Below are 22,937 nucleotides of genomic sequence, written 5' to 3' on the forward strand. Positions count from 1 at the left end.
ATGTCCAGGGAGGGGTGCGTGTCATCTGCTCAAGCCCCCAACACCTGCAGGGGTGTTGAACCCATTTGTTATGAAGGCCAGATCTGACATAAATGAGACCTTGTTGGGCCGGACCATGTCAAGGTGGGCCGGGCCATGTATGTACCTATTTAAGATTAGGTAGCAGAGATATAAACTTTATAAAAGACACAGACAAACACATTTTTTAACTTAAACCATGCTTAAAATGTTAGCACTTGTTGGTCTTAAAGGTGCTTTCTTTGTATTTCTCCCATGGGATCCAGGGAACTGGGCAAGAGAAGCTTTGGCTTCTTTCTTCCTTCCCCAGAGATGGAAGGGGGGGGACGAGCCTCAGCCAATAGAAGGAAGTAGCTCTGCTGTGTGACTGAGAGAGCCTGAGAAAACAAGCTCTGCCTCACCCACCCTTCATCCCCAAGGGAGGAACCTCAGCCAATGGAGAAACAGAGGTTTTGTTCTGTAGGTCCTCAGCAACTGAGCAAGCCCTGCAAAGCAAACTGTTATGCAGAAGGAAACAAGATATAGGGATAAGGAAGCAGATGACAGCCAGTTGCTTGGGGGCCTGATAGGAGCCCTCCAGGAGCCTTTCGGCCCTCAGATTGCATGTTTGACACCCCTGCCTTGAAGAATTCTACAAGGGGAATTTCTGAGGAGATGAAAGGTCCACATTATTTTCCTATCCTACAATTCTCACAGACTCCTAGGTTAAATAATATAGGGCGCAGATAAAAACTGTCCTGTTCCTTGAGCAAATTAGAGGTTGTTAGAGATGGACTTCAGATTCAACCCTGCAGCACATACTTAGAGCAATATGATTTCTTACCCTGGGACTTTATATCCATAGTAATATGAGGAAAACTTCCCAGGACAGCCATAACTTCTTCATATTTTTCATCTTCAAGGAAGTGCAGTAGATTGTGACGATCTGATGCTTTTAAACTCACCAAATCTTGTATAGTCTTAATTTTGTACTGTGTTAAATATACAAAACAAAAACATTAATATTTTGTTGTATAAACACCGTTAATTTGAACCTGGAATAGTTTCACACTATGCAATGTCAAGGATGTTATTGCAATTTTAAAAAATTGTATGCAAAGCATTACTGATATTAAAAAAGACCACAAGCAGGACTTTTTTTTCTGGGGCAATGTGGCAGAACAAAGTTCCAGAACCTCTTTGTGGAAACAAAATTCTCAAAAATGTGTTTCAAAGTTCAGGAAGGGCACCCAAGTGTTTCCCCTTCATTTCCCCCTTGAGAGTTCTGGGACCTCTTTTTCCAGAAAAAAAGCCCTGACCACAAGTGTTGTACCCAAAACAGTACGATTGCTTTAAGTATTAAATAGTTCAAAACGGAGATGACTGCTCTTTATCCTCTCCCTCAACTACAGCAAAACTTTCTAGAAGAACAACAGCCATGGACATTTATGGCTGTTTGCCTCAGGGGGAAAAAAGACAGCAGCCTTTCCACATCAATTTAACTTCCACTGGTTTGCACAGAATATAAAACAATGATTGAAGAGCACAGCAGCAACAAATATGATGCCTTCCTCCTCTTCTTCCCTCTATGCCCTTCCAGTCAAGGCAACCACCAACCTAAGATCAGTTGAACCAGCAGCCTGCTTTGCATGATCGCCCTTCTCTCCCACTCACAAGCAATGTCAGATTGCTACTAAAACAAAGGCAGAAGAAGTGAGCTGTAGATGCAGCCCAGAGCAGCTTCAAGGGATTTCCTACGCCAGTGATCTCCACCAATGGGTTTTCTTGGCACTCCATTTCCTTCTTTGACAAAGCATGTCTTCCCTGCCTTATTGTAACAGGTGGTATTTCAGAAGAGTTCAGGAAGCATTAACCTTTAAGTCTACAGGAAGTACCTATTTAGAAACAGCTGTCTCCAACATAGGACAATGTTTGGTTTGAAACTTTCAACATTTGGTTGTTTTGTGGCATTCTAAGGATTGCCCCCTTTGGGAGCCATTTGTGGTGATATCTACACCCTGTCTTCAAAACTCGAAAGGGTTCATAGTGTCCACAAGACTGGGGACCTTTGCTAAGCCTTCATTGTACCTGGTGCTGCAGCCTCCACCAGCATAAAGTAACATTAATGGTTATGATGGCAGCCACGTAATACAAAGGTGAATGGCTGACTCATCTAGGTGCAGAAACACAGGGAAGTACAGCCTTTAAGACAAAAACTAGCAGCTCTCAGAAAGTTACTCTACTCTATTAGTAACTTAAAAGTTAACTTAAAAGTTAATTGCAAGATGACATGATTAACCATGGGCATTTTACCTTTTTATGATTAGAAACCCGCCTGAGATTGTCTTCTTCAATATGCGGGAGTTGCAAAAGTGGAGATTTAAATTGCTGAAGACCTTGTACGGTCATCTGTGAAAGCTTCATGCAGTTTTCCAGGGAGCCCAATGAAGGAGCACGGAATTCTCTTTCTGGGATGGGGAGAGGAGGATGAGACTTTTAGACTAATTGTCAGTGTGAAATACAATGGAATAGGAAAAGCTCTGTAAAGGCTCCCTAAAGAAAAGAAAGGTTACTCTAACATGATAGTCTACACTATATTTTAGTGCTATAAAAAGTAAAGACTTTTAAAATACTGTTCTGCAAGAAAACCTCCCATTGTGCTACATGCTAAAGTGTATTAACAGAGCACAATTTAAGCTCCATTTAAATACACCTTGTCACACTACTCAAAATGTTTAGATACCAATCTGACATAACAAAAGGATTCTAGTATCATCCCTTCTGCAGTTTGCTAGAAAGCAGTCTTTGAACCAGAATCACATGTAGAAAATGCAAGACTGAAAGTCATTTTAACATTTCTTTCTTCTTACAGAATATTGGCTATTCTGAATCCATGGGAAATTTACTGTTGTAGTAACTGCCTGCGGCAACCAGAAACTGTTAAGAAGACTAAACTCTGAACATTTTGTAAGATTCAAACAGCAGAATAATTTTACTAGTGGCCTTACAATAAATTTATTCCTTACCTTCTCGGCTACGGGCCATTATTATTAGCTGACAGATTACATTAACCATTTCTTGAAGCAAAGCAGGACACTTCTTCAGGATAAACTGCTGATCTGCAAGATAGGAAGTTATTTATTAAAATATTTATAGCCTGCCTTTCCCTCTTGGCTCAAGGCAACTTACAAGTAATAACCAAAATATTACAAATTAAAATCAAATAAGATTAAAAAAACCCCCACAAACATCATCCATCTAAACAGTTCTCTGGATCTCAATGCAACCCATGACTACAGTCTTCATTACTTTGTCTCTTTTCTATTTGTTGCCTGGCTATTAATATAACTCTTTATATCACATGATTTATTTTATATATTTGCATGGGTTCCTTTCTGCCCTTCCAATATGCCATGTGAAGCAAAACACAAGGTTTAACTTGCATAATTTCATGCCACAGAACTCTTTTTCTTGGCACTGAAGTTTGATCTTGATATGGGTTTCTTTTTAAAACACAATGTTTGTTTCCTTATGGCCAGGAATAAGACTAATTAAGCCAGAACAGTGTATAACCTGAGGAGTTCCAGGTCAAGATTGCATCACTAAACTACCTTGTTCAAGTGTATCAGGAACTTTCATTCTGGCAAGGTGAGCCAGTAGGAGGACTCTGGCTTTCAAGCTGTATGGGCACGTAAGAGGAGGTTCATTCTTCTTCAAATTAATGCTGCCAATTTCTCTGATGAGCTAAAAATAAGGCAAACAAAGAGGTTACCAAAACATACATTTCCACACCAGAACATACAAGACATCTGAGTAACTAACCTGTGGTATTTGAATGTTATCTACAGGTCTGCTTGTGGCATCTTTATTATACTGAGGATCAAATTCAGAGGCTCCTGCTAAAACCATTATAAGCCCTACAAGGAAAATCAGAGTATAAATGCAAAACAAGCACACCAGAAGCTCCAACAGCTGTAAATGAAGTATAACACCTTGTTCCAGGAACTTTCAAATGTTAGCAAGGCCCTTCTTTACCATCAATACCCCAAAACAAGGAACAAATGGCTGTTAGTTACATTTGTAAATACAACATGATGACAAAGGGCACTTCTGTCCAAAGTAAAGGCACATTACTTATAGAGAAAGGGACAGAAGATAGTTACTTCAAGGTCTTGAATGGGGTAGCAATGCCTAGTAAAGGGCCTAGTAAAACTGATGCATCCATCATCAGTTCTTTAACTCATCATATCAGCAGACATTGTCTCCCCACACAAGACATGCACTGAACTCTTCACTCTTCAACACTACAAAACCATTTTAGTATACCATAATTTCCTGTACAATGTTTCTTCCTTATATTCATTGTCACGAATAGTTCACTCTCTAATAAACCATTCTTCCACAGGAAACTACTGTGCTATAGTAGCACTGGCCTCTAATTATCATATTATCAAGGGCTTGTAGGCAGTTCCTCAGTAGCTAACAAAATACTGCAGACTGATGTGCCAGGAACCATTTATCTCCATATATGTACTCTAGCTAAGAAAGTACACTGTGATTCTAATCCTACCTATACTCCTACACACTAAGAACATGCATGTACTGGGGGGCTGCTAAGTAATTGGAAGTTCTGCCCTTTGTACTTGCTCAGCGACAGCCTCATCAGGGTTTTCCCAAAGCACTGGTTATATGATAGGCTAGGTTTTGCAACCCAGGATGTATCATGAAGAGAAACACACTTTTACATGCAAACATCCAACAAGCATGTGAGAACACACAGACCCAGGGTGGGTTTTTGACATACACCCCCCATCTTTCTGCCATTCATTTATCCTACCCTATACTCTCAGCCATTCCTATGTGCATGGAATGTTTTGTATGGGGAAGCATTTGGTCATACGAGTCTTCAACTACAGTGCTATAGCCCAGCTTCATGTTTATAACCTCAAGAATTAGGTCCAACTTGCCCACATTACCCCTCTATAAAGTTTTAGAGCCTAATCAAATCCATGAAGGCCATGAAGAGCTCACGCATACTGCACAGTCACTAAAAACATGAAGTTTGTGACCAGTAGCACTTTTAAGACCAACAAAGTTTTATTCAAGGTATGAGCTTCCATGTGCAAGCACACTTCTTCAGATACAATGACATAAAATCCCTCAACCATTGCATATAGGAAGAGAGAGGAGAGGGGTTAGTTGCCAAGAAGGACTAGTCAGTCAGGATGCATAAGTAACAAAGCAATTATAGCTGAGATTCAATTAAAGTAGTTGGTGAGATGTATGAATTACAGTTAATTGGCTTTCAAATACAAGAGTTAACAGATGTGAGAACTAAATGTGAGCTCAGTGGCACCTCCAAGACCAACAAAGTTCAAGTTTGGGTATAAGCAAGAATGGAGAGACTCAGCATATGTAGATGCACATTCCTTCAGATATATTGAAACAGATTTCCTCAAATTTTACACATAGGTGGGGGGGATTAGTTGCCAGTAAGGGCTAATTAGAGTCAAGCTACATAAGTAACTGGGCAATAATTACTGCTAAGATTGGAATAACACATATGGTAAGACATGTGAATAGCAACAAATTGGCACAGGTAATAAAGGAGTCAACAACATATGTGAGAACTAAGTTTGAGTCCAGTGGAACCTTTAAGACCAATAAAATATAATTTCTGGGTATTGGTGAAAACCAAGTAACTCAGAATATATAGTAAGATAAGAAGTCAATATATCTGTTTAAGCCCTAGGGGTTTTGTTGCAAAGGAATTTCAGAAACCGACCAGAATGAGAGATTGCTGAATTACAAGTTATTACAACATTCAGGACAATAGAACCCTCAGGGCTTAATAAAGACATCAGCTTCTTATCATCCTACACATGCTAAGTCATTCAATTCTCACATACCCAGAAATGAAACTTTGTTGGCCTTAAAGGTGCCACTGAACTCAAACTTTGTTCTGCTGCTTCAAACCAATATGGCTACCCACCTGAATCTAAAAACAAATGAAATTACAGCACTTCCAGTCTTGTGTGTTTAACTAACAATTAGAAAAACTTACTTTTCATATCCATATTTCTTGTTTTATAAACAAAATAGGTATAGATTTGAGTTGTACGGATGAGAATCTGGTCTCCACTATAGCGTATTGAGCGATACCACCAGGAACCCTAAAATAGTTCAGATGGGCAAAATGGCAACTATTAATGTTATATGGTCACAACCAAATCATTCTTTAAGTTCCAACACCAAAGAAAATGTAAACACAAAAATTGCTAGACAAAACAAAATATTACAGGCCACAGGAACATTACCTGTTTAATAAAGCCACCACTACCTTCAATGGATCAAAACCTTAATTTTACACTTCAGAAAAGGGTCCTTCTACATTAAATAAACTGGAGATGTAGGATGCCAACATACAGGGAATGGGAGAAATATGGCTAATGGGAAAACTAGGATTCAACTGGAAGGCATCATGTACCTCACTCTGTACTCCCTAAACAGGCAGAAATTGTTCACTGAATGCTGATGCTATTGTGCAAGCTATTCCCTTTTCACTTTCAGTCATGTCAAGCACAAGCTACAGGTCAAGGGTTTATCGCCATTTAAAGTTTTCCAGCTTTCTAGCCTCTCTCTTGCCTTCCACATAAAGGCTAAAGGTCTCTACAGGGACCTATTCAAATCCTGTAAGCAGTCTTACAAATCAGTAACCTGGTCCATGCTGCAATGAACTTCAACAAATAGAGATTTATGAGGGCTCTGCAAGCCATTCAATTTTCACATTCAGTCATGCCCAGGCATAAGGGGCAAAGTGACATCTTGGATGAATGTCACACAGTCCTAAGCATTTGGGATGGCTATATGAATGTTGTTCAGGTTTCAACTGTTTTCTGGGGCTGGAAAAAAAACTCTAAAATCTACATAACACTGTGATTAATGGATTATAAATGAAGTAAGTTGCTACAAAGCTGACGTATTAACGCAGTGACTTTACTCAACATGAATACATCAAAATCAAAGATAACTACTGTTTCTAGGACCTGCAGGGAAAAAAATGACAGTGACCTTCAGGATTTTACCAAACTGCACTGAAAGTAATACTTACCACAACTACTGGAAGAATAACCATAAATGCTAATCCATACACTAGCAAAACCTAGAAAGACAGAATGGAAAGAAAATATTAGAAGTGTCCTGATAAAGTTTCAAAATTATTATACATGTGAAATTGTCAAAGTCATCATCATTAGAGCCATCTGTTAGGATGTCTGAAGGGCACAACCATTAAGCAGTTAAGAAAAATTCCAGAAACCTACAACAATTGAGCATGACTTAACAGTTACTGAAAAACTACCATGTGTTTTATATATGAACCCTTCCATTTTGTTATTAAGCAAGATCGCTGTTTACTTAACAACTAGAACGGCAAAGACTCTCATTTGTCAGTTCAATTTTGCTTCATACCCAATAATCTCCTGCCAGCTCGCCTGTATGTAGATTCTTGTATTTTTTTTCCCCAAGCCTGAGAGAAGAGCAGGGAAGCAAAGGAGTAAAGCATACTGTTGCTAAGTATAATTATTAGTTAAGTATATTAAAGGCTGATTTTTCACAAGCATGTATGAAGCAGCAAATATGCATCTAAACAAATATTCCATAGCAACAATTCTAAAACCAAGGTGAACAACCTCATTATGTTAAAATCCTGATACTACTTATTTATTTTTTTGTAAAATTTATTCCTGATACTACTTATTCAAGCAGACAGGCACCTACACTAGGAGACACCCTTCTTGTTCTTGCTATGAGCTGTTGGCATTCTGGGAGCAGTAGAAACATGGATACCGCTAACCACTAGGTTCAGGGCATGACAATCAGAAATGGATGCAGATTGTTGGGAAAGAATTTAGTAACTCCATGTCATACTTGCTAGGAGCTCAGAGATCATTTTCTTCCTCCCTGGCAGAATGCAGTTTGGAATGATGGGCCACCCAGCAATGCTGCTAACTTCAGTGCTATAAAACAGCTCCTATAAATCATGGACTAAGAACAGGTGAATTAGATTGCACCATTCTAGGTGGAAGCAAGCATGTATTAACTTTCTACAGAATGGCCATGATTCCAACAGGGCCAGGTTCATGTACTTCTCACAGCTGTTTCCATAAAGAAAAAGGTCTACCTTCAGTTTTGGCATGCACAAGTAATCTCCTTTCCATAAGTGACTAAATCCCACATGCTCAAGCACAATCTGCACTGTAGCTTTCATCAGTTTGGCAGTGAACACAGTGTTAACTTACCAAAATAGAATTCTTCTGATCCACAATCCAAGCTGGCAAGGCGATCCCAAAACTTGTAGCTGCAAAGAACAGAAGACAGTAAGTTCACACAAATACATTTAGTTAGAGAAATAGTATATGTTGAGTGTTTTTTATTTTCTATTACTTCCTGAAATTTATGTAAATTTCCTTAACTCTAACTTACTGAAATTTAGCTATGGATGATAGTGCATTCAATCGATCTAATTCATAAACCAAGGTTTGAGGATATTTACCATCGTAGATCTGCTTGAACTACCACTGAGCCCAACATAACAAAATGGACCAATTACTGATTTGGGATATGGTATCCCCACTTCGAGGATGATGCAAATAACTCTGCCTGTGTTGCTATTTCCCAGCCTTAAAGTACCTCAAATGGTTGTACAAACATAAATACATCAAACGTATCAAGTCTACAACAATCCACATGCAAAAGTAATATTGCAAGAATCTGGACAAAAGCTGAGTACTCCATAATAGATACAGTAATTTATATCATTAAAAGCCAACCTTGCGGCCCATCAGGATTGCCAAATTCTTCCCAATTTTTTCGAGATTCTTCGTCAGTTAAACTAACAAGAGGGGGGGGGGGAAACACATTAGAAATCATATCACTTATTTGTCTTCTATATCTGATTCTACAGCTTGCCATACCAAAATATAAGAAGTCCTTAGAATAGCACGATATTACAACAGCACTACCAGCAAACAACAGGGCCAAGTCCATGTACTTTTCACAGTTGCCTCCATAAAGAGAAAGGTCTACCCTCACTTTTGGCATGCACAAGTAATCTCCTTTCCATAAGTGACTATCAGCGTAATCCTAAAGAGAGTTACTCCATTCTAAGCCCATTGAAATGAATAGGCTTAGACTGGAGTAACTCTCCTTAGGATTGCACTGTAAATCCCACATGCTCAAGCACAACCTGCACTGTAGCTTTCATCAGTATGGCAGTGAACGCAGTGAACAAAGCTAAGATTCAGGGAGCAAGCTTTCATCAGGGGCCACAAATTATTATATTTTGCTAATAGTGGCCTCTGCTGGCCAATGGTTGCAATCAAAATGGCACACACGCAATTTAAAATTACAGATTTAAATTAGTTATTCAGACTACATATGTGCCTCAAATAATCTTTTTGACAATAAGCCAAAAAGTCTGTATAGCTTTCCAGGTGATTATTCTCATCAAACCAAATAGAAGCTTACCAGTAAAGAATTAGGCTGATAAAGTGTATCATTCAGTTTTCCAACCAATTTACATAAACCATGCCAATGTACATTATTTGTCCTGCATATTGTTTGGGGTTTTACAAAACTGATACCAGTGAAAACTGAAGTGTTAAAAAAGCCAGACATGAGGGCAGAGATAAACAAAGCATCAGTGAAATAAAGACGTGCATTGCATGGAACACTCCACCCCAAGTTTTGTGTTTCACAGCTTTAAGCATCTTATTACTACAGCCATTTTCAGATTTTCCAGTGTTTGTTTATCACAGACAAACAGCTGGCTGGTTGTGCTCATGCTCCCCCTCCTTCCCGGAAATGGGATGTGAGTAAAGCCCTGATTTTGGATTTCTTCATTCTAATCCCAAAAGCCCAAATGTGAATACTGGAATGTGTTTCTTCTATACAAACTAGGATTCTAAACTACAGTTTAATTCTCATTCATGCACACTGACAGGAACACTGCTATCTCTTCTCAAGTGTCTTATACTTTCCGTAAAATATGCAGTGCTCAAACCACGTGAAGGGTGCTTTATATATATATGACAAAATATACTTCTGGAAGTCCGTGTTTGTCTTTAACTGTAAATGGTCTGGATGATCTTGGGGGGGGGGGGGGGTTAAATCTGCCAGAAGATGATAATATACATTAGAAACCGCCTGACAGCCTACTCTTAAGTCTTGCAATAGAATTACATGCTAGTTTCAGATGAAATTACCAAAAGCACAGGCAATAACATGGGCTAGCAATGCAGCAACTCCTGATGCCAGCAGTATACCAAACAACTCAAAGGTTTAAGATCAGGATGCTGGCCTTTGGAGAAGACGTTGTTCCACCAGCTACCAGTTTTGTTTCCAGTGTCCAGAACTTACGCAGCATAAGCCTTAGCAATCCTCATGAACATAACTTCATCACCTCCTTTATCTGGATGGTACTTCAGCGATAGCAAACGGTATTGCTTTTTAATTTCTGATACAGTTGCTCCCTATAAAATAAACTTCCATATTAGTTATAACAAACATATTGTGACATGTTCTACCATACCATTCCCCTCCCACCAGCTTTGCAGGAACCATGGTTTGGACATCTCCATCCCCCTTAAGAGTTCACTAAAGCACTGCACACTGTAAAAGCTGCACCTTTCTAAAGCTCCAGAATTGATTAAACCCAACAAAAAAGGAACAAACAGTGCTTCTTTTCAATTGTTACTGTTACTGAGTACAATGTAGGATGTGTCACTGTTCCTTATGAGCAAATAATGAACTGATCCTTTTAAAGCTTCACAATTGGTTGCAGATTACAATGCTTCAGTATAAGAATGCTTTCTTCACACAATTCAAGAAAAAATACATTCCCCCCACCCCAAACCCCATTAACTAACAGCCATGAGCTGGCCCCCATGTGCCTAGGCAAATTCATACAACAGGGCCACAGGCCTGCATGCCACAGGGAGCCCCCCCACACACACACACTAGGAAAATCTTAACAACAAAAAAGTGGGAGAAGGAGGGAAAAGTTTTAAACAAGAGATTTCACACACGTAAAATGCAACCCTTCAAAATGGTGCACAAATGTGCACAGCCATCAGGAGACAACAAGAAACTAGGGATTGGGAAAGTGACAAACCACAATTTGGCAAACTATAGACAATGGGGGATTGCAAACCAGAAAGGGAAAGCCTGTGGAGGCAGCAGGAAGTGAAAGGGAAGGGGATTGGGAGACTTCCCACCCGCCGCAAAAAAAATCTTAATTGGCCCTTTGCCTTAATTCAGAATAATTTTTCAAAAAATTATCTGCACTATATAGCAGAGTGACATTACATATTAATTCAGATGGGTAACTTTGCTGGTCTGAAGCAGCAGAACGAAGTTTGAGTCCAGTGTAGAAGTTTAAAGTTGCCACTGGGCCCAAACTTTGTTCTATTACATATTAATGGTTGTTTTTTCATGACTGTGCTTTACATTACACAAATGCTACTCTGAAAGTACACCCCGAATTTTAAGATGCTCAGAACAGTAAGAAATCAAACTGTATTAATTGGATTAATTCTTGCTATGTTAAAAAAAACTTAACACTTTCACATCTCCTTCAATCTCCCCCATCATTTTGTACAACTATGTGTCAAAATATGTCAAACAAAGCATTTTAAAAGTTAATGATATAACTTACTGGGTCTAAATTTAATACTTCATATGGATTGTATTCTTGATATTCTCTGTCTGTTTTGGAAACTTTGTAAGCAAGGAACAAAAAGAGTGCCCATCCAGCAAGCAGAATTATTTTCCTGTTGAAAGTTGAAAGATAAAGTGCTTCTCAACATTTAAGAATTTGAAAATAATTTATACAGCAACTGCATATTGACATTTGAAGGCATCTGAGCACCATAGGCAACAGTATCATAATAAATGGGGATTGCACGTGATTACCAAAGCATGTTGATGATATTGAAAAACCTATTTCTTAAATCGTACAGGAACCTCTGATACAAGATAACATATTCTCTCCTCTGTGGTATATGATAGGATGCAACCTAACCAGTAAATAGGATATATGTAAATAGGATCTCAGGAGAGCCAGTTTGGTGTAGTGGTTAAGTGTGCGGACTCTTATCTGGGAGAACTGGGTTTGATTCCCCACTCCTCCACTTGCACCTGCTGAGATGGCCTTGGGTCAGCCATAGCTCTGGCAGAGGTTGTCCTTGAAAGGGCAGCTGCTGTGAGAGCCCTCTCCAGCCCCACCCACCTCACAGGGTGTCTGTTGTGGGGGAGGAAGGTAAAGGAGATTGTGAGCCGCTCTGAGACTCTTCGGAGTGGAGGGCGGGATAGAAATCCAATATCTTCTTATCTTCTATGTGGAACAGCAAGGCCAGAGTTCTGAAACTAATGACCAATGGATCTTTGTATATAAACTGTACTGCAGACCAATGCAGAATTTAAAATCTGCTGTCTATGTACCACAATGATCTAATCTATTTGTATTCATTTTCAAACGCTCCACCTTTACAGAATGATGTTCATAAGTCCACCAAAGAGTCCTCCATACACCCACCATAGAAACCCTACTCATGTATGAATTCATACAGGGCACCAACAAGGTTTATCTCCCCTCACCACAGCTGCACAGAAATCAAGATCACAACCTAGAATTCACTTAACACTCCTAAACAAAGGAATACCAGTTGTGGTGGGCAAGATACCTTTCTGGAAACCTTGTCTGCCATTCTTATCCTTGTCAGATAACACTCTCAAGGAATCCTAGGGCTTGCAAAATGCAGCCTGAATGACACTACTTTAAAACTAAACATGAACTGCTTGCTAGAAGTTGAAATATTCACCAATGGTATTGCTTAATTACATGGAGCAGAACAATTTACTGAAGGTCATCAGTTCCTTTACAGCTATGATCTCTACTACTCTACTAGGACCTACCAGTGCACCCTGGATAATAATTTGGCAATTAGACTACATTTCCAGTGTAAAATTAAAGGTTCTTTTAAAAGACTTCAAGAACAAACAGAACTAAATTATGTATACTTACTTTATAGTGGGAATTATGTTCTGCTGGGGTTTTAATAATCGCAAACGATACCACAAGCATCTTCCATATACTTTTCTTAGATTCTTTAAGCGAATTTGCTCTGAAAGAGAAACGGTTTTAAAATTTGGTAGCAACAAAATATCTCCTCAAATATGCAATGTTTTTAGATTAAACCTTTAAAACCCTTTGTCACTCTGACTAGGAATACCAAAATGTCATCCAAAAGTGTCAACTTCAATAACAGGCTTGAAGAGAAGATGATGCATTTGACATGTGCAATATACAAATACTTTTCTCTTTGCAGCAACCTCTCAAAAAAGGGGAAGCATGTTCAAAAGATATCATAATAGAAACACAACACATGTACATTAAGTTAAATATAACACAAAATTTGACATTGAAGGCATATCAGTTGAAGTATGACTTCTAGAACTACAAACTGTGTTCATGTTGCACAAAAATGTAGGTCCTGATGCTCCACAGTTTTCTTATAATTATGTGCAAAGGGCCTCATTAGATTTTAAATGCCACTGTACAATCTTGGAATATGTGAACTAGGGACAATGAAATCCAATTTTAAAGATTGTTTTACCTGATCTAAAAAAGGTACTGTAAATTGTAATTTTCTGAGCAAAGTATTTAAAACTAACTCCTTTTATTCCTTAAATGCAAATGTATTTGCATTTTAATGGCAGGCAACTATCCTTATTAGCATAATATTATATTCAGTCATTAAACGAGTCACCCTTTCCAAACTATTGCTACAGCACAGACATTGTCTCCAGATTTTGATGCAATAATTCAGAGCAAGAGGTGTTAGTTATCAAAAACTGTTAAATATCGCAAGAGAACTAATCTTTTAAGCATATTTTATTTCAAGTTAAAAATCTTCAATTGTGTTTGTGTCCCTTATAAAGTTTATATCTCCACTTCCTGGCATTACATTTTATGCCACATGGCCCGTCCAAACAAGGTTTTATTTATGTCAGATCCGGCCTTCATAACAACTGAATTTGATACCCATGTGTTAAAGCCTGCAGCAGATTGTCCCATATTCTTTTCTCACACTAAACAACATCTGAATTCCTGAGTCACTGAAATTAGTAAACCATTGGAAGGGAAAAAACATGTGTCTTAAGGCTGCAATTCTATCACATTGATTTTTGCTTTATACTCCCCTTATATCAGTATATTCAGCTACTGAGAAGCTGAAGCTAGTTATTCTTAACTAACTTCAGCTTCTCAGTAGTCTAACTCTACTGTTATTGGTTCCAGTAGTTTTCCAGTTTAGGAGATCCACCTGCCAAGATATGTGCCAGATTCTTATGACCATACATACTTCTGTTCACACTAAAGAACACTTAATTCAATGTAAGAACACTTGTAGTTTCTCAGGTTACTGAGTAAAATTTAGGAAAAAGTAGTATTGAATTAAAATTTTAATATTCCATTGTCAAGTACTCCCATATTAAAGCTGCATCTGGTCTCCTTGGTTTTGATATATTCCTTGCTGCAGTTCAACCCAAAGTATTGCACTGGATAGAGAGAATAAGAGTAATCAACTATAAAACTAACCAGTGACACACACCAGTAATAAATGAGCTGAACAGATAAACTTTTGGTCTGGTTTAGTTCAGTGAACTTGTATGCTTTTAAAACAATAATAATTAGTGTTACAACTCTTGAAATTACTGAGGAAAATGTAGTTCTCTTAACAGCTATCAAATTAACAGGCTCAAATTACTGCAAGAAATAGCAAAGCAATATTTCTCCTTCACACAAATTCCTGCATCATGATTGCAGTGGTCAGCTGGTGTGTTCCATACACTAAATTACAAAATGCAAAACTGCCCAATTATAATTCAGGGTGATATGCCAACTCAGTTTGGCTTTGTTCACTTGCCCACCTACAGCAGCACAATTGTACTGTAGTTCTTTCAGCAATGTCTGTCCGCTATTTAATTCTACTAAAGAGGCACAGGTCATTTCAAGGCTAGTCTATGTACCACTGTTGCAGCTTACAGAAGTAGCGCTGGATATGCAGCTTCCACACAGAATAGCAGAAATGCACAGCAACCGACACCCACATTATGTACTTCCATAGCACTATCAGCAGCTGCCAGGCTCAGCTACCTGCAGCAGACAAACCAGGGAACAGGGGTAGATCCAGACTAATAGAAAGAGTGGGGCAATTTCCACCAATTCTCTTCTCCTGCTGCAGAACCCTCATTTGCTTCTGATGTGGTTCCTGGGGGTCCTACATCCCTAGGGAGTGACATTTTTGAAAGATCAATGGGCTGCAGTAGGAAGGTGGAGAAACAAACATTCTCCAACTTGCAATCTAACATTTAAGAGAAAATACTACGTGATTTTAATACTGGGTTGGATCCAGCAGAAAAACAGGAGAAAGAAGAGTAGGTCTTTCCTTGCCTTCCACAAGCACCCTGCTGTTGTCAGATACCAAACAAAATGCACCATGGTACTGCATGCTGCAGCTAAAATGGGGACTCATGTAAAACTGCCTCCTCCATGTTCATTGGCAGCTTGAATCAGCTGATTTTACCTGATTCCACCTTCTCACTGAGGCACCCTCCTACCACAGCGCATTTTGTTAGTGAGGCTCTTCTGCCACTCCAAAAGAGTTTATGGGAGAAGGCAGGATTCATTCCATCAGTTCCTTCTGCTAGCTTTTCTGCTGGATCCAACCCAGGGCCGGCTACATAAAAAGCACATAATTTGATGCTTAAGTTTGTTCCTTGTATCCAATTCGTGGAAAGTGGTTTGGTGGATCAGCAACACGTTAACTTACAATGGGTTAAGCTACAGTCATCTGATTCAGGTATACCCAGAAGTCCCAGAGTAGTAATTCTGTATAACAACCTACATGTCAGCTACTTTGTACACTGTTTTTCTGAAGTAAAAATGTCACAGCTGTTTGGTACTAGTGCAGGCGTGTCGAACTTATTTGTTATGAGGGCCGGATCTGACATAAATAAGACCTGGCTGGGCTGGGCCAGGCCATGTTGGGCCAGGCCATGTGTATACCAATTTAAGATTAGGACACCGACAAACACAATTTTTTAAAAAACTTGAAATATGCTTAAAATGTTAGCACTCGTTGGTCTCAAAGGTGCTTTTCTTTGTATTTCTCCCATGGGATCCAGGGAAACTAGGCAAACAAAGCTATGGCTCTTTCCTTCCTTCCCCAGAGGACAGAGGAGGGTGGAGTATCATCCAATAGAAGGGAGAGAGGCTTGGCTCAGTAGCTCTGCTGTGCAACTGAGAGAGCCTGGAAAAACAAGCTTTGCCTCCCCCCCCTTCCTCCCAAAGGGAGGAACCTCAGTCAATGGAGAAAACAGAGGTTTAGTTCTGTGGCTGTGTGTCTGAGCAAGCCTTGCAAAGCAATCTGTTATGCAGAAGGAAGCAAGAATAGGGAGATGGAAGCAGATGACAGCCAGTTACTCAGGGGCCTGATAGGAGCCCTCCAGGGGCCTGATTCAACCCTGGAATGCATATTTGACACCCCTGTACTATAATACATAGCAGAATAGAGCTATTTTGTTGAGATCATCCTAGGCTTTTCTGAAAACCAAATGTGTACATTCTTAGTGTTTGTTGCTAACTGTAGCAGCTGCTTCTTGCAATTATAAACTAAATGTTCTTGAAGAAAGTGTTACAATGATCACATTTCACAGGCTCAGGAACAGTTTTTTGTTTTTTTTTAAGTACCCATACAGTGCTGGGTGAATTTGTTCAAGTATTTTTAAAACACCCCTTAAGTTAAAACTCATTCACAAAAAAACTTAAATGCAGTTTAATGCTTTCTTTGGGAGAGCCACTTAAATATCCCAGCAGACTAACATTGAGGCTGGTCACAATACCAAATGGAAACCAAGATCGTCTCGATTTCACTACAATTGCAAGGGGATAGTCATTATAGCAAAACGAAAGTCGTCCAGTGGCATCTTAAAGACTATCATTTATTTCAACATGAGCTTTGTGAGGCACAGTTCACTTCCTCAGATAAAGTTTAAAGTTTTGTCTGGAAAATCAAGCATGAATTCCACTAATATAACTTCTTAGATGTATCATGGTACTATCTGCATTAACTTGCACCCTGAGTCTCATTGAGAAAGGGGGACTATAAAGAAATATTAATAGGATTTTAATGGTGCTACCTTAAATATGCTTAGTTGTACATAAATTCTACTGGAATCATGAGAATTACTTCCAAGTAAGAAAGCACAAGAGAGTCAGGAAGTGATAAGAATAGCTGAAGTCCACCCTGCTGCCTGGAACCCAGACAGGTCCGTCCTCACCAGCCCCTCTCTAATTTTTAAGGGCCAGCCTAAAGAGCAGGCAGGTTCACCCACTGTTTCCTGGCTCTTACAGTGGGGTGGGCCTTCCCCCCCAAGGGCTGGAGTGCTGACTGGATGGTATCTCTGGGGTCACAGCTTCCTATTTTACCTCACAATCGCCCTCTTGATCCTTCCTGCTGCACCATTTCTATGTTGGTGGTGCTTAGCCAAGTAGCCAGTGGGGTTCCCACCATGGCTAGAACATTGCCAGGTAAGAAGAGTGACCAACTGCCCCCACATCTTAGCTCTGCTCTTCAAATACCAGCTCTGAAAGAAATAGAAAAAACTAAAAACTTTAAAAGTACTGCAAGATCAGGTGGGCTTTAGAACCTGATTAAGAATTCTTCCAAATGGGGATTTCCCCCATTTTGTACAGCTGGATGCTGCTGATATTTTGGGAGGGTGTGCGCAATGCTGGGCTCTTTTCATGCATGAGTTGTAGGCTTCCTAGGGCTAGCGTAGGTGAACTGCACACAACTATGATGGATGGGCTAAGTTCCTGTCCCTTTCTATGAATAACCAACACTTTTTATGCCCGGCTTTAAGTGTGCGAACAGAAGGTTACATCCAATCATTGCACACAATTCTGGAGCAACTAAATTGTAGGGAAGAGTTGATGGGAGGGGGGGAATCTATTAAACTGCTGTTTTCAGTCAGACAGGAATTGACTGCCAGAGGTGCTGGTTTAGGAAACCTGAGGTTTCAGAGTCTGACTTCTGAGGAAACAGGCTAATGGAACACTTAAAATCACTCTACATTTGTAGGAAAACTAAAGGGTCAGACTAGGTGTTTTTTAAAGGTCACCAGCAGCTGTATTTCAGAACCTAGGGAATGTACATCTCTTGAAGACAGCACCAGAAGAACTAGCCACTGAAGGGATGTGATAAAAAGTCTAAAAGTTTGCCTAATAGTTGTCGTCTGCCTCTAAATTCATAAAATGTTTCCAAAAACATAACCAAGACAGCACAGGAAGGGAATAAGCAACTTTAACTTCAGTACACAGTTGATATCCTGTAAGAGTCATTGCATAAACCTTTGAAGGTTTCCTCACATAAAGGTAAAGGTAGTCCACTGTGCAAGCACCAGTCGTTTTCGACTCTGGGGTGACACTGCTTTCACAACAGACTTTTTAACGGCGTGGTTTGCCATTGGCCTTTAAGCCAGTCAGAAAAGGTTACAGTAAAAGCATCTACTAAGCACCAGTCTACATACACTATCATCACATAATTCCAAATAGGCAAATCCAAATGGACATTCTACCCACAGCCAAAACGGGCTGAGCTCAGCCTCACATCTCCACACCCTCCATTTAACCCATTAACCACCTTTATTTCACAGCTGAACCAGGGTACCTCTTTGTACCCTGACTCAGCTGAGAAAGGGGAAAGGAGGGTTACCAGGTAATAGGAGGGGCCACACAACTGTTATCTCATCAATGAAATGGAGCAAAAGGAAGTGGGTGGCATCAGGACTAAGTGGCTCAGGGTCAGGGCATATGGATGCCACAGTATGCACTCCATCACAGTTGCTTCAACTGCAGGGGGTCCCAGCCTTGTTTCCACTCCAATGTGAAGAAGCATAAGCTGGAAGAAAGTTGGGTTTTGAATGGTCCCGCAGTATGGTAAAGTTTTGCTCTGTGGAATTATGCAGTGTTTTCAAATTATTACCTACTCTGAGCCTTCGGGGTAGATGACCAGTCAATAACAAATGCATAAAATAAAACATCAAGCTTATCCTTTGCAAACAATTAGGACTGTGAAAGGTAATACAGATACATACCAAGAAGCAGATCAAAATAGAAATAAACTTATATTTTATTATCTTAACACCTGCTTTTGAATTCAGCTCTTGACACAACTTCCTCTCCAACTTCTCTGTCTCCCTAACACACAAGTCCATGATCATATTAGATTTAAAGGGGACAAGTCAAGGTTAATCAGAACACACTTGTCACAATCAAATGGTTCTCCAGTCTTCATGGCAATGACTGATTCTCAAGAGTGACTGTTCTAGGCAACATCAGTTAAACTCTGATATTCAAATAATCAAACAAAGCAGTAGGTAAGTGCACCTTTAAGACCAACTAAGTTTTATTCAGAATGTAAGCTTTCGTAAGCTCCTAAGCAGACTTAATCAGACATATGGGAATGGACGCAGCAATTCTTAATATAGGTTTGCAGTGTGGAATCATGGGAATGTTTTTAGCAGATAAAAAGAATCACAAATAGGATCTGTGTTTGTTAGTGTAGGATAAAACGACTGAAAAAACACTAGGGGCATTTTCGCACTGACCTTAATCAGCAGCGACGTCCCTCTTCACCGCGCAGGATCTGTGCGGATTTCGCACCAATTGCTGCGGAGCACCCGGAAGAGCCGCAAAGTCCCGCGGCTTTTGCGGCGCAAATGGAAACTGGTTTTTGGCGGTTTCCATTTGCGCCGCAAAAGCCACGGGACTTTGAGGCTCTTCCGGGTGCTCCGCAGCAATTGGTGCAAAATCCGCGCAGATCCTGCGTGGTGAAGAGGGACGTCGCTGCCAATTAAGGTCAGTGCGAAAACGCCCTAGGCCATAAATCTAGGTAACATTCTGGCTTTGTTAGTTTAAATAGAGATCATGTTTACTCAAGAGATTGTAATATCCATATCGTTTGCCATAGGATGGGTTGGTATATGCAATAAGACAAACAGCCAATATCATCCCCTATTTGAGTATGTCAATACAAAAAAAATTGAATGCTTTGAATTAAATTTAAACCCATTGAATGCTTTGAATTAAATTTGAACTCATTGAATTAAAGGTGAACACTTTAACCTTCCTGAGCATTCAATGGGTGACCTCAAAGTAACTATTTTACTGCAAAGGAACTTCAAGAACAGAATGGAGAGAGAAATTGCTCAATTACGAATTATCATGAAACTTGGAACAAACACCTCCCCAGGACTGAACAGGGATATTGGTTTTTTTATCTCATTACATATACTAAACCAACTCTCACTGAGTATAGCTGTGCATCTACAGTGTTCCAATGTATTTCTCTTTTAGAACAGTGTATCAGAATAATGTTTTTTTGTGTGTGTTGACATGCTCAAATGAGGGATGTGGGCTGTTTGTCTCATTACATATACTAACTTACCTTCCACTATACTTTAATGCACCCTGTTTTCCTAAGGGCTAACTTATATTATTTCTCTTTTAGAACAGTGTATCAGAATTTTTGTTTTTGCTTTTTTGTATTGATACACTCAAATGGAGGATATTGGCTGTTTAGTCTTATTGCATATACCAACCCATCCTATGGCAAACTATATGGATGCTACAATCTCTTGAGTAAACATGCTCTTTATTTAAATTAACAAAGCCAGAATGTTACCTAGATTTATGGCACTCCTACGACAGCAGTCTGCTTTTTATCATCTAGTGTTTTTTCAGCCGTTTTGTCCTACACTAACAAACACAGATCCTATTTGTGATTCTTTTTATCTGCTAAAAACATTCCCATGATTCCACACTGCAAACTTACATAAGAATTGCTGCGTCCATTCCCATATGTCTGATGAAGTCTGCTTAAGAGCATACAAAAGCTTACATTCTGAATAAAACTTAGTTGGTCTTAAAGGTGCACTTGTCTACTGCTTTGTTCTATTGCTTCAGACCAACATGGCTGCCTACTGGGATCGATTCAAATAATCAGACATGCCTGAACAGCCTGATGAACAACCACTGCTGAATACTAAAGTAGTTCTCTGGAAATATGGTGTTCAGACCTAACCACAGCCCTCACCCACAAACAAGTCGCATATCCAAATGAAGTGAAACTGTTAAAAATAAGAAAACTGTCCTTCTACTCCTTATATTAATTGGGAAGCAGTTCAAACTAATTCTTCTCCATACATATTAATTATTACACTTAATGTCTGAGGACCACCATCTGTTGAACTGTTATAAGGGTCAAAGGCTACAAGCCCATTCCATAAAAAAAGATTCTAGTTCTATTTTGTCAGATATAAGAGAGGTAAGCTGGCTTGTCCCAAAACCAAATTGTCTTAATACATGTGCTGGAATCCCAAGTGATCTATGCCTTAAGAAGTAGTTGCACTCAACAGTCTGATTCCATTATCACCCTAACAACAATATTTGAACAGAAAAAAGGAACATTTCCTAACATTCCATACTCATCTCTGTACAATATCAGCATGAAATCATTGGAAGAGGCTGTCAAAGAATTCAGAGTAAACTGGTACTAAAACATGCAGTTCACATCAGGCTCTGTTTCTCCTTAACAACTGAGTCAGGTAGGTCTATGGAAGTCCAGAATAAGTGAAGGTAATGGGGATGGATGAGAGCAAATAAGCTGAAATTCAGTCCAGACACAACTGAAGTTTGTTGGTCAATGGGGAACCTGCACAGGGACTGCACAGTGAACCAATCTAGCTCAGTTCTCCTCATTAACGTGTAGCATTTTTTACCAGGTTCAGCTGATATGCTAGTGTGGAGAAATGCCCTACACTTTGGGCAGCACAACACTATTGGGAGTCTGAGGGTTATAAAAAAGTTCTATTCCAAAAATTTCTCTGTTAGAAAAGGGACAGGAAACAGGGAAGAAGTTAATTTCTCTCAAGCATCCCCCATCCAGGCAATGGCTTTCACAAATTATATAAATGCTTCTAAACCAATGGAGATCAAAAGGCCATTTCACAACCCGGAAGGAATGTGACACCTAGGGAGGATAGAAATGTGGGAATGCCAATTGCTAGAACAGAAAGAGGACTGGTCCAAGGAGAGGTAGGCAAACAGAGGAGATAAATTCCCGTGACATGAGGGAAACAAGGTCCATTTTGGTCAATTCTATCTGAGGATAACTTGCAAGAAGGGGCTCTCTCATCTAAGCTTCACCTTGACAGCTACCAATTCTGCATGGAGCTAACAAAGGACAAACAGTCTGGACAAGAACTCAAGGTATTGGCTGACTAATAGAATGCTGTAACCTTAAGAGTAAATAGCCTATCCTAAAATAACAATAAGCAAAGTATACAGAGAGGTGGGATGTAAGATTGAGTGCATGCACTTTTAATTTGTATTCCTAGTTGATCTGTTGTGCAGAGTACACATGTGGCCATTTTCTTTTTAATAAATTTCTTATTACTTTAAATGCTGGATTATCTGTTATTCATAATCATGTCAAGCCTAACTCAAAGACATTATTTAAAAGATGCCAAGGGAAGGGAGGGAGTTGATCATTAGATCCCCAGAACATGCAGATGCAGACACTAGGAGGAGTCTGTCTAGAGCTACATAGACAGTGCTGATGCTTAGAGGGAGATGCTCTAAAATGACGAGCTGATGGTATTATAAATACCTAAAGAGAAGCAAAGAACCCTCCAGGAGTCAGATGGACTTAGAACAGTGGAGTGCCACGAGGAGGAGACACTGCATGTCTCAACCTCTCAAAGGAGCCAAAGAAGCACTGTACTTGCAGGTCACTGGACCTTTCTGCAGGAGC

General features: G+C 39.6%; 1 protein-coding gene across 1 annotated transcript in view; it reads right to left on the bottom strand.

Annotated features, from left to right (window-relative positions):
* SEC63 (SEC63 homolog, protein translocation regulator) overlaps nt 1–22,937 on the bottom strand; it is a 41,165-nt gene that overhangs the window by 12,682 nt on the left and 5,546 nt on the right. Inside the window, exons 2-13 of the mRNA XM_060237827.1 lie at nt 13,082–13,181; nt 11,714–11,828; nt 10,417–10,529; nt 8,829–8,890; nt 8,298–8,356; nt 7,109–7,159; nt 6,062–6,170; nt 3,820–3,914; nt 3,609–3,741; nt 3,024–3,116; nt 2,311–2,465; nt 842–989 (exon numbers count right to left, since the gene is read on the bottom strand). Coding sequence (XP_060093810.1) covers nt 842–989; nt 2,311–2,465; nt 3,024–3,116; nt 3,609–3,741; nt 3,820–3,914; nt 6,062–6,170; nt 7,109–7,159; nt 8,298–8,356; nt 8,829–8,890; nt 10,417–10,529; nt 11,714–11,828; nt 13,082–13,181 — 1,233 coding nt within the window. The remainder of the gene's footprint in view (nt 1–841; nt 990–2,310; nt 2,466–3,023; nt 3,117–3,608; nt 3,742–3,819; nt 3,915–6,061; nt 6,171–7,108; nt 7,160–8,297; nt 8,357–8,828; nt 8,891–10,416; nt 10,530–11,713; nt 11,829–13,081; nt 13,182–22,937) is intronic.

This window comes from Heteronotia binoei, chromosome 1 (assembly GCF_032191835.1).
Source record: "Heteronotia binoei isolate CCM8104 ecotype False Entrance Well chromosome 1, APGP_CSIRO_Hbin_v1, whole genome shotgun sequence".
Classification (NCBI taxonomy): Eukaryota; Metazoa; Chordata; class Lepidosauria; order Squamata; family Gekkonidae; genus Heteronotia; species Heteronotia binoei.